This window comes from Bicyclus anynana, chromosome 10 (genome assembly GCF_947172395.1).
Source record: "Bicyclus anynana chromosome 10, ilBicAnyn1.1, whole genome shotgun sequence".
NCBI lineage: Eukaryota > Metazoa > Arthropoda > Insecta > Lepidoptera > Nymphalidae > Bicyclus > Bicyclus anynana.
In genome coordinates, this window is record NC_069092.1 from 12,913,266 (window position 1) to 12,927,665 (window position 14,400).

Sequence of the window (14,400 nt, forward strand, 5' to 3'; positions counted from 1 at the left end):
TTTAAATACTTTCCATCATCTGTTATAAAAAAAGATTTCATTTCTAATATATGCAAGAATGCTTGTTGAATCAACAATAAAACACGATGTTAAGACAATATTGTCATTCCCGTTACAACTATAAATTGAAAACTATGAAGATGGAGAAAACTATTTATAAAAATTTACTCGACCAAGTCTCGGAACTTCCGAAACTTGGTCGCTAACTATGGGCCTCATAAGAAAGCTCAGCCAGTCTCTCAGTCGCCATTCCAGCACGTTGGGGTCCCAAAGTGCTGGAATGGCGACCCCGCACTAGAAAGCACAGTGTTGGTCGACCCCCCACCAGGTGGACTGACGACATCAAGCGAGTAGCAGGGATTCGCTTGATGCAGGTGGATTATTGAACAACATAATATAACCTACTTTTCATTCCAAAAATATCCATGGCGTGGGATTTGTGAAAAACTAAATTTCACGTAGACGAAGTCACGCGCGCCCACTAATCCTACTAACAATAAACGCGAAAGTTTGTATGGATGTTTGGATGTTTGTTACTCTTTAACGCCGCTACTACTGAAGTTATTGTGCTGAAATTTGGAATGGAAATAGATTTTGCTCTGGATTAACATACATTAGCCTATAAGTTAATCCAGATCTTTTTATCCCGAAAAAATCCATGGCTTTCCGAGATTTGCGAAAACTGATGATTTTGATGATATGAATGTTTGTTACTCTATCACGCCTCGACTACTTAACCGAATTAGCTGAAATTTGGTATTGAGATATATTATAGCATGGATTAACCAAAGGCTATTTTTTATCCCGGAAAAATCCATAGTTACCGGGGGATTTGTAAAAACTAAATTCCACGCGGACGAAGTCGCGGTCGTCCGCTAGTTAACAATAAATTAACAAAACATGATGTATCTTTGATTTTATAGTATGTTGTTTCGACTTATTAGAGCTTTCTATACTCCAGTTAGCAGCTCAAAAAGGAGAATGGCGAGATTGCATGTATATTGGGACTCCTCAATACAAACTCCTTTGTAAAAATTTTTACACACGAAAAGCCGAGATTTTTTTTGGTCTTGTTTTACCTTCCTCTGTCTCCTAATCCATGCAAGCAACTGGAACATTTGAACGTTTTTAAGACCATTAAAGTGACAAATTAAGCGCAACCGAAACTCTTTATCTCTTATCTTTCTGATCTAATCAATAGTTAAAATCTATTCTCGTATAAAATTTTAATTTAAGCCTTGAGTTTGTATACTTTTCTTTTATCCGAGTACAATCGAGATTTAAAGCAAAATAAAAATACTGATAGAGATCGTTACTAAGCGATAAAGACGCTTTTTGTATTCTTTTTCTTGTTATATAAATTTGATTCACTTTTATTTTAATTGTGGTGTTTTAAATAAAATAATACTCTTTAGAATAAATAAAAATATTAATCAATGCAAAAACCGCTTAGCATGCAAAAGTAACAAAATAGCTTACTCTTCTAAAGTCGTTTTTTAATTATCGTTTATAAGTTAGCCCTTGACTACAATCTCACCTGATGGTAAGTGATGATGCAATCTAAGATGGAAGCGGGCTAAATTTTTAGGAGGATGATGAAAAACCACACCCCTTTCGGTTTCGTACACGACATCGTCTTTGTCGGTAGGGTGGTAACTAGCCACGGCTGAAGTCTCCCACCAGCCAGATCTGAAACAATTGAGAAACCATCAATCGGCCCAGCTGGGGATCGAACCCAGGATCTCCGTCTTGTAAATCCACCGCGCATACCACTGCGCCACGGAGGCCGTCTAGATTTAAAATTCTATCCTTGTAAAATGTGTTTTCATCATTTAACAGATGCCTCTACAGGCAACTTGGGAGGCGTTCAGTGTTAATGTCAATTAGTTACTAAACATACAATCTTAGGTTCACAGTATTATGTTACGCTTTATAAATTAAACATTTTATAACACAAGCGCGTCCTAACTTTACCCGCTTTCTGGTGTAATTTGCGAGCATTTTGAAAAGTTTCATTTGGTATAACATATCTGATACTGTATCAGATAAATGGGCATCGGAAATTTACGCAAGTTTATGGTAAAGCATTGCACAAAAACCGAAGATTTCTTAAAGATATCCGAACCTTTTTTACCCGTATGTAGATTGGTATTTGCCTGTGTATAGGGTAAATATAGGATAGTTGTAACGCTTTTTGAAATAGCCAAATATTATAAAAGCGCAATAAAATTTAATTCGAACCAAATCCACCAATCGGTTGTCGCTTAAATGTATTTTCTCTCGCAGTTTACGACACTTTTGTTCTAGCCAAGTGCGATATTTTCGGAAGGGTAGATGGGGGTAAGATTAAATTAAAACAAAACACAACAAGTCTAATGTTTATACTAGTCGCAACATGCTAACTGAGTCATCTATCCTACTGGGGCGACTATCCCATATTTACCCTATCTATGTTTTTTTCGTGACTGAAATCGGTAGTGTCGTATTTGAGTTGATTAAGATGTTAACTTTTCGCTACATGCTAACTTAGTCATCTAGCCCACTGTGGCGACTATCCCAATTTACCCTGTTTTTTTTTTAATGTGACTGTAATTGGGAGTATAGTATTCGAGTTGATTAAGTTGAGATTAAAGAAGGATCTGTTTACCTCCAACTGCATCATAAATTCTATATATTTTGGTATCCTGTTTTTTGAATGATATACCTAATATGATGTCTGGACATATAATAATGAAGAGGTGACTCTTTACGTTTATTGCTTATAGTGTCCCTAAGTATAGTTGGCATAACCAATGTTACTTTTTGAAGGTCCAATTGCGAGACTCAAGCAATACAGGCCAGTTGTCTGAAAAATAAGTGGTAGGCCTAAACATTCTCTAGTTAATTAATGTTTGTTTGTCGATTATAATAGTGTATAAGTATATTAAAAATCCTAGGGGAACCTAAAGGGTTAAAATGAGGTTGTAGTTTTTTTAATAATTCGTTCACGTTTCAAGTTATCTTTTTGTAAAATGATGAGTGGAGTATTTATTACATATAAAACATGCAAAAATATTCACAGGAGGGGGTGAAATAGGGGTTGGATGTTTACATTGAGTTTCACGAGGTCACGCGGACAAAGACAGGCGTCCGCTAGTAGTATTATATTTAGTAGTAGTTGTATATGTTGATGCTTACTGGATTTACGAGTTTATTGGTAACATTGATGCATCAAAAAATCAAAAGTTGTTTGACTCATGTTTCCGGTATGAAACAGCGTGAAATGATCACAGCTCAAATGAAGTTGTAGAGACATTAAACGAAACGGTTATTTTTGTCATTACAAACGATAAGATCAAAATTTTAAAAAATGTCATTTTGACACGCGACAACGTTTTGGAGATCCGTAATATTATATGGAATATATTATTGTAATTAGTCTTATCTTGTTGATATAATTTCAATAAACTTAACGAGAAGACTTTACAACTGTCTATGCATATTATAAACCAAAGTCCTCTGCCTTCTGTCTGTCTGTTCACATAATTAAAGAGATACCTACATTATAAAATCAATTAGCAAAAAGTAAGCGGACTATTAGAAGCTAATAGACAAATAATAATCTATACTAATATTATACGAGGTAAATTTTGTGGTATTGTTATTGGGTTACCTCTGGATCTACATAACCGATTTTGACAATTCTTTTACCACTAGAAAGCCACGTTATTTGTGAGTGTTATTGGCTGTATTTTATCCCCGTATTCCCATGGGAATGGGAATTACGCTGGTGAGACTGCGGGGCTGCTAGTTAGTAGTAATCTGAATTTCCCCTTCGACAGAGATAGTCTTAAAAAACAAGGACACTTCAACATTTTGAATAAAATAAAACTTTTTTGCGTAAAAACTAATCCGTTTTAATATTAGGTACTCTGATGCTGATTAAAACACATTTTTTAAATAAAAACTTATCAAATCTAATAAATTTTAATATTCATTACGACTTTACAGACTTTTGGAGACAACTATTTAATATACTTAAATACATAGTTAAATCTTGATACTTGAAATGTTAATCAGCATCGTGCTTAACTTATTTAGTAACAGTGTCAACGGCTGTCATTCCTTTTAATGACGTCATAAACCCATTCACAAATTTGTCGGCTCACTTAAAAACTTGTACTAAAGTTACATCCCGTTGCGTTGTTTTAACTTGATTTATGATATTTTGTGTTTGTTTTTGTTTATGTTTTATTTTAACTCCAAAGTTTGTCATATACCGTTTCGGAATTTGGACAGGAGTTGTAATCTATCTATTTTCCATGTGATTATCAGTGAAGTAAATGTAAGATGTGGACATTTATTTTGCTGGTAAGCTTCTTCTTAGACTTGGTAAAGTTTGGAACAATTAATTTATTGAGCAAATTTTGTAAATCCATTAGTTTCTTATTATCAACAAAGTCCAGTGGTTTACGGCTTCAAAGAAATTATCTCAATTCTCTGCGTGTGTGAAGTCTGCCAATCCACATTGGGCCAGCGTGGTGGACTATTGGTCTAACCCCTCTCATTCTGAGAGGAGACTCGAGCTCAACAGTGACCCGAATATGGGTTGATAACTATGAAGAAAGCAAAGTTCAAAGCTCGTGACTGAAGCTAACCTCTGGACTATCGAGGTAGTAAGCTCAGTTAGCTTTGCAAAACTATCTCTGATAGATATACAGACGTTCTAATTTAAAGAAAGAAAGTTATTAATGATAAATTAATTAATTAAAAAATTTCATAAATAACGTTCACCATTGTTTTAAATTATAGCCTCCATGTATTTTTTACTATCTTCGTCAATTAAACCAAGTACAAAAGTTCAATGACATCCATTAATAGATAACTTAATCTATTGCGACTGTGATGTATTACGTAGTGTAGTTTCAAGTTAACAAATACTTTTCCCGTCGACATTGTAACGAATTATCGTACTAACTGGCAATCATAAGTACATTTGTTACACTAAGTAAATATACTGCAAGCTGAAATAGACTGTAATTTAAGTAATTAGCTATTAAAATAGCAGAGCAAAGATTTTGTTGCTTGATGTAGGCAAGGTTTAAGGTTTTGGTTACACTGGGAGACAAATGCGACGAAATTTTGGGCAACATATCGCTCTATATGAAGACAAAGTCGTGAATCGTTTTGGTTGTCACATTACTCATAGCTGAGTTACTTAAACCTTATTAGTTCAACGGTAAAGGAACCGGACTCATCACCTAGAAGTCGTGGTTCGATTTCTGTCCGCTGGTCTATTGTCATACCAAACTCCTAAAAGTCTTCTCAGGAGGGGAAAGGGAATATTGGACATATTTAAAAGATAGGGCAAATATTGTTTTTTTTTAAATAGGTGGTTATTAATTCTCAAGATAACAGATTTCACTAAACGAGATATTTAAAACATATTTACATACAACTTCTTTAAGTTTAACTAATATAAAACTATTTTTTAACATTAAAGTGGCTATAAATTTAAATAAAGATAATTAGTATATTTTATACTGATTGATGTTTAAGCTTTCATCTTTAAATTCTACAAAACGTTCTATCGCAGAAGATTTGTTTAAGTTGATTGTTAAATAATAATCCCTCGACCTATAAAGTTTTACTCCATTACATTTTACTTAGTCCTACTAGTATTGAGTAAACGTAACTTATATGTATACCTACTAATAGAAATGCTTAAGTAGTAATTAGTGCTGTGGTACCTACATATATTTACTTTGGCTAGTATACATGAATATTTTAATGACATAGTCATCCGGGATTAATAGTATGTCACCGCGACATAATTTGTCTCCTAGTGCAACCACAGCTTTATGGAAATGACCACCTACGAGCTTTAAGGCAAACGGTATAAATAGATATGCACAATAAAGGGATAGAAAGGTCATTTCTACATCGAATCGCAGTTACGTAAAGCATTTCAGGTGGCTCTAATTCAATGCCCGGGTTTAATCCGGTAATAAATAATTTGATATACCTATTGTATATATAGTTCGAAGAAGCGATAGACGTTGGGGTTCCAAAGTGCTGGAATAGCAACACCGCACTGCAAAACGCAGCGTTGATCGACCCCCCACCAGGTGGACTGACGACATCAAGCGAGTCGCAGGGATTTGCTGGATGCAGGCGGCTCAGGATCGTGATGTTTGGAAGTCTATACAAAAGGCCTATGCCCTGTTGTGGACGTCCATCGGCTGATATGATGATGATGATTGTATAAGAGATAACGAGAAGAAGATCACGAGAGACTGTAATAGCTAGACCTTCCTCTTTATATAAAAGCTGAAATTATGTCAGGCCATGCTCTTACTACAGGTTAAGTAAGGTAGCATGGAGATTGAATCGTGTCTCAGAGTTGTAGCAGGTTTCAAGTGTCCAGACAATTGTCCAAGTATAAAACAATATTTTTCATCATAGACTCTAGTTCTAAAATAATCTTAAAAATAACCTCAATTTTATCAAATACCAACCTCTATGATTTACGAGAAAAATTAGGTTTAAGCATATAACGAGAATGGATGTTTAAAAAAAAACCCATTTCTTGTTAGTTTATTTTCCGAGAAAACATAAACACAAATGACCTTTGGATTCATGCATACTTTAACTTAAATACTTTCTATGCTTTCTTGTTTATTTTTAATGTTTTTTACACTCTATCTAATGTGAAAAATATTTAAATATGTAGAAAATTCAAGGTGCTTCATATAATTGTAGTATGTATCGTCTATTGAGTATAGATAGTCGATCGTATCTAAGAACTTATCAAAGATCAGTCGGACACTTGGCGGACATTATTTATGTGACAAATACATAGAAGCCTCAAGTAAGACTGCATTCCCTCAGCCGTTTCCGGTGTAACCTTTACGTATGTAGGCAGGTATCAGTTAGGGTTGCCACATGTAATAAATGAATTTATTAACAACAATATTCTAATACTTGTAGGCCTTTGACGGCCTCTGTAGCGCAGTGGTATGCGCAGTGGACTTACAAGACGGAGATCCTGTGTTCGATCCCCGGCTGGAACGATTGAGGTCCAGGTCTGGCTGGTGGGAGGCTTTGGCCGTGGCTAGTTACCATCCTACCGACAAAGACGTACCGCCAAGCGATTTAGCGTTCAGGTACGACGGCCTGTGGAAACCGAAAGGGGTGTGGATTTCATCCTCCTCCTAACAAGTTGCCCGCTTCCATCTTAGATTTCATCATTACTTACCATGAGGTGAGATTGTAGTCAAGGGCTAACTTGTAAAGAATAAAAATAAAAAATCTTGTAGGCTTGTTTCATAGACATACCTATTATTGACTGTGTGTAATTTTTAAATATGTATAACGCTTATAATGAATGCTGCATATATAATGCTTCATGCTTCTTATAGAAATTATTTAAATTCCTGCCTAAAGACAACAAATCATCATATTACTTCGTATACCATTTTATTATCAAAAAACGTTTGTAAAAATATAGTATAGTAGTATAGTAGTATATAGCATTATTGTAGTATAGTAGTATATAGTATTGTTTGAAAAATTTACTACTGTCAGTGAAAATGTAGTTTTAGTAAAAGATTTATCTCACGACGTGAGTGAAAAAGCACTGCTGGATTCGAGTTAGAGGGCTGAACGGAACGTCTATTTAAAAACGTCTCCTATGATAATCGGTTGTTGGGACCGACCAAATTTTTGTGCCGAAAGAGCTCATACTTGAGGTGTGAAAACATCCGAGTGACGTAAAATATCGGGTATCTGGCGTAGTACTCGTGGTGGCAACCCTAGTGAGAGTAGGTTTATTGTGCTTTAACACCTATGCTACGTTTTTCATTCATGTGACAGGAACAGATGGGATTTTTGTTTCATACAACAGCGGGCAGGCGTTTGCTGTTTCATAATCACTTGTTGCACCTTTAGTACGATGTCTATAATCGAAGGAACGAATCGATAACTGTAACGTTGAAATAAAATGGACCTATGTAATTGTTTTACTATCAAAAAATATCATTCTTAACTGACATAAGAATACTCTTTGATGGTAGCAGAATCACATTTGGCTAAGTGATAAATAATCCTTACTTATTGATTGTTCCTTAATAATTGAATTATTAATTGCTCTTCGAAAAGTGTGTATTTAAAAACCAAAAACTCAATTTAAATTAGATAGATTATTGACGATCCGTAGATCTAAACACATAGGTATATAGAGACATGTGCAATACAGAACCTTTTGAAATTGGTTTAAAAAAATATTTTTTTAGGTGATGTACCTACCTACCTACCTACATAAATCTTCTTCCATGTCCATAATATTATTCTTTCATATATATATCCTTGCTTATTAATAATTGCACAACACAGAATGACTATAAAAAATATTATAAATTACAAAATATACAAAAAACTAAAATTTATTATGACTAACCATATTATATAATTATTGGGTGCGACGAACTCAACCTGAGATCTCTCGAATTCCCTTGTTCTTTCTCCCATTCAGATACTAAGGCTTATGTTATGTCAGTTACGATAACTATTTTTATTTGCGTCATCACGGAATCCTTCTTTATATTTGAAAATTACTGTAATCAAGATAAACAAACTCTAATGATCCCGAAGCATTAAAATAAAAGCGCTACGAGTTTACGGGCTAATAAAAACAATTCATTATTACATCGCTAAAACCGTGTGTAATTATCTGTGTAACCATTTAGCGATAAATCACCCGTCCAGGTTCCACGGTACGGGTATACGGTCTCATTTCAGTTTATAGGGTTCCGTATACAATTTTGGACTAATGCTAAGTTACACTTTTTTAAATATTGTGTCAAACTCGGTTATTAATTCGAGCCTGTATTAATGAATTTTTATCATTTGAAAATATGCCTGAATAGTCCTGTCATTTAAGCTTAAAATAGGTAAAAATCTCGGAATTCGAGATGTAAGTCTGTAAATACTTGTATAATGACACCCTAAAAGTTGTCTCAAAACCTACATAAAGTAGGGTGTACGCAACTACTTTTCATCCCGGAAAAATCCATGGTTCCCGCGGGATTTGTGATAAACTGAATTCCACGCGGAGTTGGTATTCTATTGAGCTACCACTGAGTAAAATTATTCTTTTTTCTATGTATTTAAATTAAAATTACTTTATTACATTATGCGCTACCACATATACACACTACACAATATAATCATCAAAACTTCATCAATTCGTGCCCTCTAAGGAAATAATACTGTAATATTGTCGGAGACAATTACAACAACTTACAACTTATGTCGATGTACGACCTTGCCTTATTTAATTTAATAACATTATTGCGTGGGGACGACACGACGTAACTTTAATCAAACAATGTGTTAACTTATGTATTTTATCTTAGGTATATCTAGTTATAAAATAAATTAAATCATAATTTCTGCGAGTAAATTTTAAAAATGTATACGGAACTCTCTGAAACGGCAGTCCTGCTCGCGTTCACCTTTTTTTTCTCGTTCCGATTCCTAGTTCTGTCCCCTAGTGTGGAGTAACGGGCGAACCGCGCCTTCTTCGTTGCGCGCTCATTGTTTCTCGGAATCGCTACCCGTCGCACCGCATAGCACCGCACTCGCCCATATTCCCGCAACAGCCCGGCATGGCGACGCCAATCCTGCATCCACTAACGCCGAGCGTATTTCCTTCCCCACGTGACCGGGTATTTACGACTTTAAGCGCACCCATCGCCCGTTGACACGCTGCGACAATGTAAATTCAATTTTATAGCTTAGAATATAGAGTTTAGATTTGACGGATGCGATGTCAGCTTCGAGATTGATGTCCTAATGAATGGCGGTAGCGACGAGATGTAAGTTATCAACGCTAAGGGTGATAATCGCTTGCGTGTCGTCTCTTGCTACTCGACTTCTGGACCGATCCGCGTTCTTTGGACGACTTCAACTTTTTGCACGAGTTCATCCGCTTATAGGTTTAGCAATAATAAGGATTTGTAAATTAAATCCTATTTATTTTCAATTTATGTTATTCACCTTCTCATTATTATTATTTTTTTATTTATAAAAAAAATAAACCCTCCCGCTGCGGGACATTTGAGTGCCCAAGCAACCGGTGGTCAGGGCTCCAGAGTGAGAAACCTCCTCACAATACGCGCCGTCTCAAGAATCACTGCCTTCTTGATCCAACAGTTAAGTGAAAGCTTCTTAAGATGTTGGTCGAAGCTTTTCGCTATAAGACCATTGACTGAAACAACCATATTATTATTATTATCAACCCATTTTCTGTTCACTGCTGAGCTCGAGTCTACTCTCAGAATGAGAGCGGTTAGGCCAATAACCACCAAGCTGCCCTATACGGAAGTCTGCCACTTCACAAACGCAGAGAATTAAGGAAATTATCTGGTATGCAGGTTTCCTCACGATGTTTTTCCTTCATCGTTTGAGACACGTAATATTTATTTTTTAAAAAAATGCATACAACTGAAAAGTTGGAGTTGCATGCCTCGGACTGGATTCGAACCCACACTCTCCGCAATCGGAGGCGGAGTATCCACTGGGCTATCAAGGCTCACCTATACCACAAATAATTATTTATTATTGCTAAATGACTTCTAACCTCGGGTATCTATTGGGTACATCAGGGCAAACATAATTTATGTTCGTAATGATTTTGGTCCCTTTTCGAAAGGAATTCTCTTTAAAATACATATTACGTTTATCTAGAAATGGAAGTATTTAACACAAACATCTCCCGCGGAGTCTCTAATAGCACAAAGTAATAGGGTGTTTAGTACACGCTTACTAATGGGCCGCTAAGTTTCCTTGCCACTAACGTAACCTGATTTAATTATATTATAAACTTCTCTTTGACAGTTTTTATAGTAGATTATTATGTTGTTATAATTTACTCTAAGTAAGGACTCTATGAAGAGTGTAAATTATAACTAAGTGAGTTACCTTACTTAGAACCAATGATATTAAATACTGTTAGATGTGTTACTAGCGCATGAAAAATGAGGCGCTCAAAAGAGGAAAATTATACACAACTCAATGTAAGTTGTGGTCAACAACGAACGGTTTTTAAACAAATAATACCTAAATATCGTCTATAATGGCGAGTTGTGTGTTCAAGTGTAAAAACTATATATACATAAATATATAAAGGAATTAAAGACAAAATTGTTCATGTGTGCGCTCGTAAGTAATGTAATGAACATATATTTTATTCCCGTATTCCCAAGGGAGCGGGAGGTACGCAGATAGAACCGCGTGGCGTCTGGGATGGGAATGGGATGGGTGCAGTGTTCCAGGCAGTCTCTTTTAATAGGCATCTTGTCGGAAATGTCTTAGCGCATATTAGCAGTGTCGAATCCTATTCTATTGGCCCATACAACTGTCAGTCCTTAGACTTTTGAAAATAGACTAAACCTCAGCTAAAGGTGGAGCTCTTGACGTCTACGGAGATCGCAATCAAACCAATTTGTCACCAAAATAAAATGAAATATTTATTTAGTTCTTTTAATTTTATGTATTGCAAAATATTTATATTGCTTATCATTCTTGTCACTATTGTGACAATTTTCTGTGCTCGATTACGTACTGTAAAAGAAAACTTTGAGCTGGTCTTTCGAAGATGCCTTATTGCATCAAGATCTAATCTTTGTTCATGACATAACTAAGATTTGTATGCCTAATCTATTCCTACACACTATATCTTTATGTCCTGCGCTGATGGCTAGTCTTGAAGAGAGATTGGCCATTGGCCAGGAGGACATACTTATTTATTTAATGTTGTGATGAACCATTATCTAATTGCCAATCAGTATTCGCCAATTATTGTCTGCTCTGAACACGAGGCATTAAGTTGCGCTACTATAATTATAATAGCTGTGCAGTTTGATGTCCTACAACGTCAGAGTAGACTAAAAAGGCGCATATCTACTATAGTGGTTTGTTACAACAGTCAATATAAATAACAAAAGATGTCCTCCCGATTGAATTTTGGCTAATCTCTTTACTCGTTATAAGCATGCTGGTGATCAATAAAAGTCACATTCTGTCTGCTGTATTGTATTTGTAACATTTTTCCAATTTTATCAATCGATAATTTCAAACGTGCGGATTTTGAAATAGCATTAACTTTTGTATGCTCGTTTTTTTCTCTCATGTCTCTGCGTTGAATACCCTAGACGGAAAACCCTAAGAAATAGCTTACAGGCTAACCTGGCTAGGCTAATCCTGGACTGTCCATATCCTCTCTTCTGTAAGGAGGAAGGCCTGGCCCTCTAGTAGTTAAAACTAGGTTGATAGTGATGTATGTAGTAGTGATGTATCGATGCTTCTTTTGCAGATCTTCACGGCCAGTTTTACGAGAACACGGTCGTGGTGCAATACGACAAAGATCTGCTCGAGGTGTGGGACGAGGCGAAGAGGTTGCGATGCGAATGGTTCAACGATTACGAGAAGACAGCCTCCAAGCCGCCAATGGTTATCGCTGATCTGGATGTCGTGCAGTTGGATTTCAGAGGTAAGACCTTAGATACCCTTTCCTTGGCTTAACGTGAGAACATTTAGATGAGCGCTTTTTTGCGGTGATAAATCAAAGCTTTATGATGGAATTCCCTACGTTTATAAAGATATTTGTATTTGCTAAACATAGATTTTATACTTCATACAAAAAAACAGCTACATACAGCTAAAAATCCATAGGAGTTAAGCAATCTCCCAATCAGTTAAGTCTGATCCGACATGATTTTGTTGAATTAATTAATTATTTTTAATTACGAATGCATTTTGCATTGGTAGACCTACCTATTCTAAAACAGACTTTGCTTGATCAGAAAAATGTTAAAACATTTTTTTTATAATGATAATAATTAACGGACCAAGCAAAGTGTAAATCTATAAGTGTCCTTAACTTTTTTTATTAAAATAAAAACTAATCGTGTTAACAGGTGACAATGTTGATTGCTGGATGGAGATCCAAGCTGGCAAGGGTCCATGGGCGCCGCCGGTGTCTGGCATCGTTCCTCTAGGCTCCACCTTGACTTTGGTGGTTGCCATCAATGATTACCGAGGTACGTACTTCATAATATTTGGTTTATTTTTAAGATTCCGAACGTACGTAGTACAAAAACGGAATCCTTATAATCCCCCTCGCGCACATTGTAAGGTCTGTCTGTTTTCTCCTAATGTACTGGACCAATCCGATTGATATTTGGTACATATATGAATTCTTATGACCAAAATACAGGAATGTATTGTGAATAGATAAAATTTGATTCGATTTGATTGCCATGAATTATGAAAGCTGAAACACTATTTGGACTGGTTTTACCACTAAAAGTGAATAAACGTATTTTCATTATATAATGATTTATTTATTTTGCTATCATCCGCGAAAATTCGGCGAACCCATGCGACAACGTCACCCAGGTCCGACAAAATACTCTCTACGTACGTTTCACCCCGAAACGTGACTTTGTTGACTCTACAACGTATCCCGGAGCATCCTCAGGAGATGTTGACTCTACAACGTGCAATTGCACGTTGTAGAGTCAACATCTCCTGATTTGCACCAAATTAAAACTTATAACTAGTTTAAAACATATAAAAAAGAACAAAAAGAAAAATTATATAACATTAAAGTACCTACAGTATTAAAACCAACAATCAAATTTATTCCCAAGTTTAATAACTATACTATTATTATTATATTTACTTACTATAACTACATAATAAATAAAAAAAGAAAAAGAATATTTATATAAAAATGTAATATGAATGAATAATTACTAAATTTGTACATTAATAAATATAATATTGATTACACATATAAGTTACACATAGTATAATATATAAATATTTGCTATAAGAAAGAAAACTCCGCCACATGATGCTGGAATTCCATCTGTTTGTCGAGGAGAAATCGGTTCAATAATTTTTTAAATTTAAATTTAGACTTGATTTTTTTTATAATACGAACTCTTATCGTGAATCGCGGCGAACTTACAAGAGTGAAATGAACTGTCACCCGCACCATCTTGCATGGAACGAACTGCAGTTTACACTACAGATTTAAGGAGTAAACAACTTAAGTGCTTTCTGTTCTGTGGTTTAGACTATCCGACACTTATCAGAGAGTTCTCTAGCTACATAACCGATGACGCCGCGCGGTTTCACCCGCGTGGTTCCCGTTCCCGTAAGAATATGGTGATAATACATAGCCTATAACCTTCCTCGATAAATGGGCTATCTAACACTGAAAGATTTTTTGAAATCGTTGCTGAGATTAGCGCGTTCAGTCAAACAAACAAACAAACTCTTCAGCTTTATAATATTAGTAGGTATAGATTACATTTTTTTACGCAAATACATTCAATTTAAATCTGATTG

At 35.5% G+C, this 14,400-nt stretch overlaps 1 protein-coding gene across 1 annotated transcript in view; it reads left to right on the forward strand.

Annotated features, from left to right (window-relative positions):
* LOC112046928 (uncharacterized) overlaps nt 1-14,400 on the forward strand; it is a 115,347-nt gene that overhangs the window by 80,395 nt on the left and 20,552 nt on the right. The window contains exons 6-7 of the mRNA XM_052883785.1: nt 12,356-12,532; nt 12,960-13,082. Of these exons, the coding sequence (XP_052739745.1) occupies nt 12,356-12,532; nt 12,960-13,082 (300 nt within the window). The remainder of the gene's footprint in view (nt 1-12,355; nt 12,533-12,959; nt 13,083-14,400) is intronic.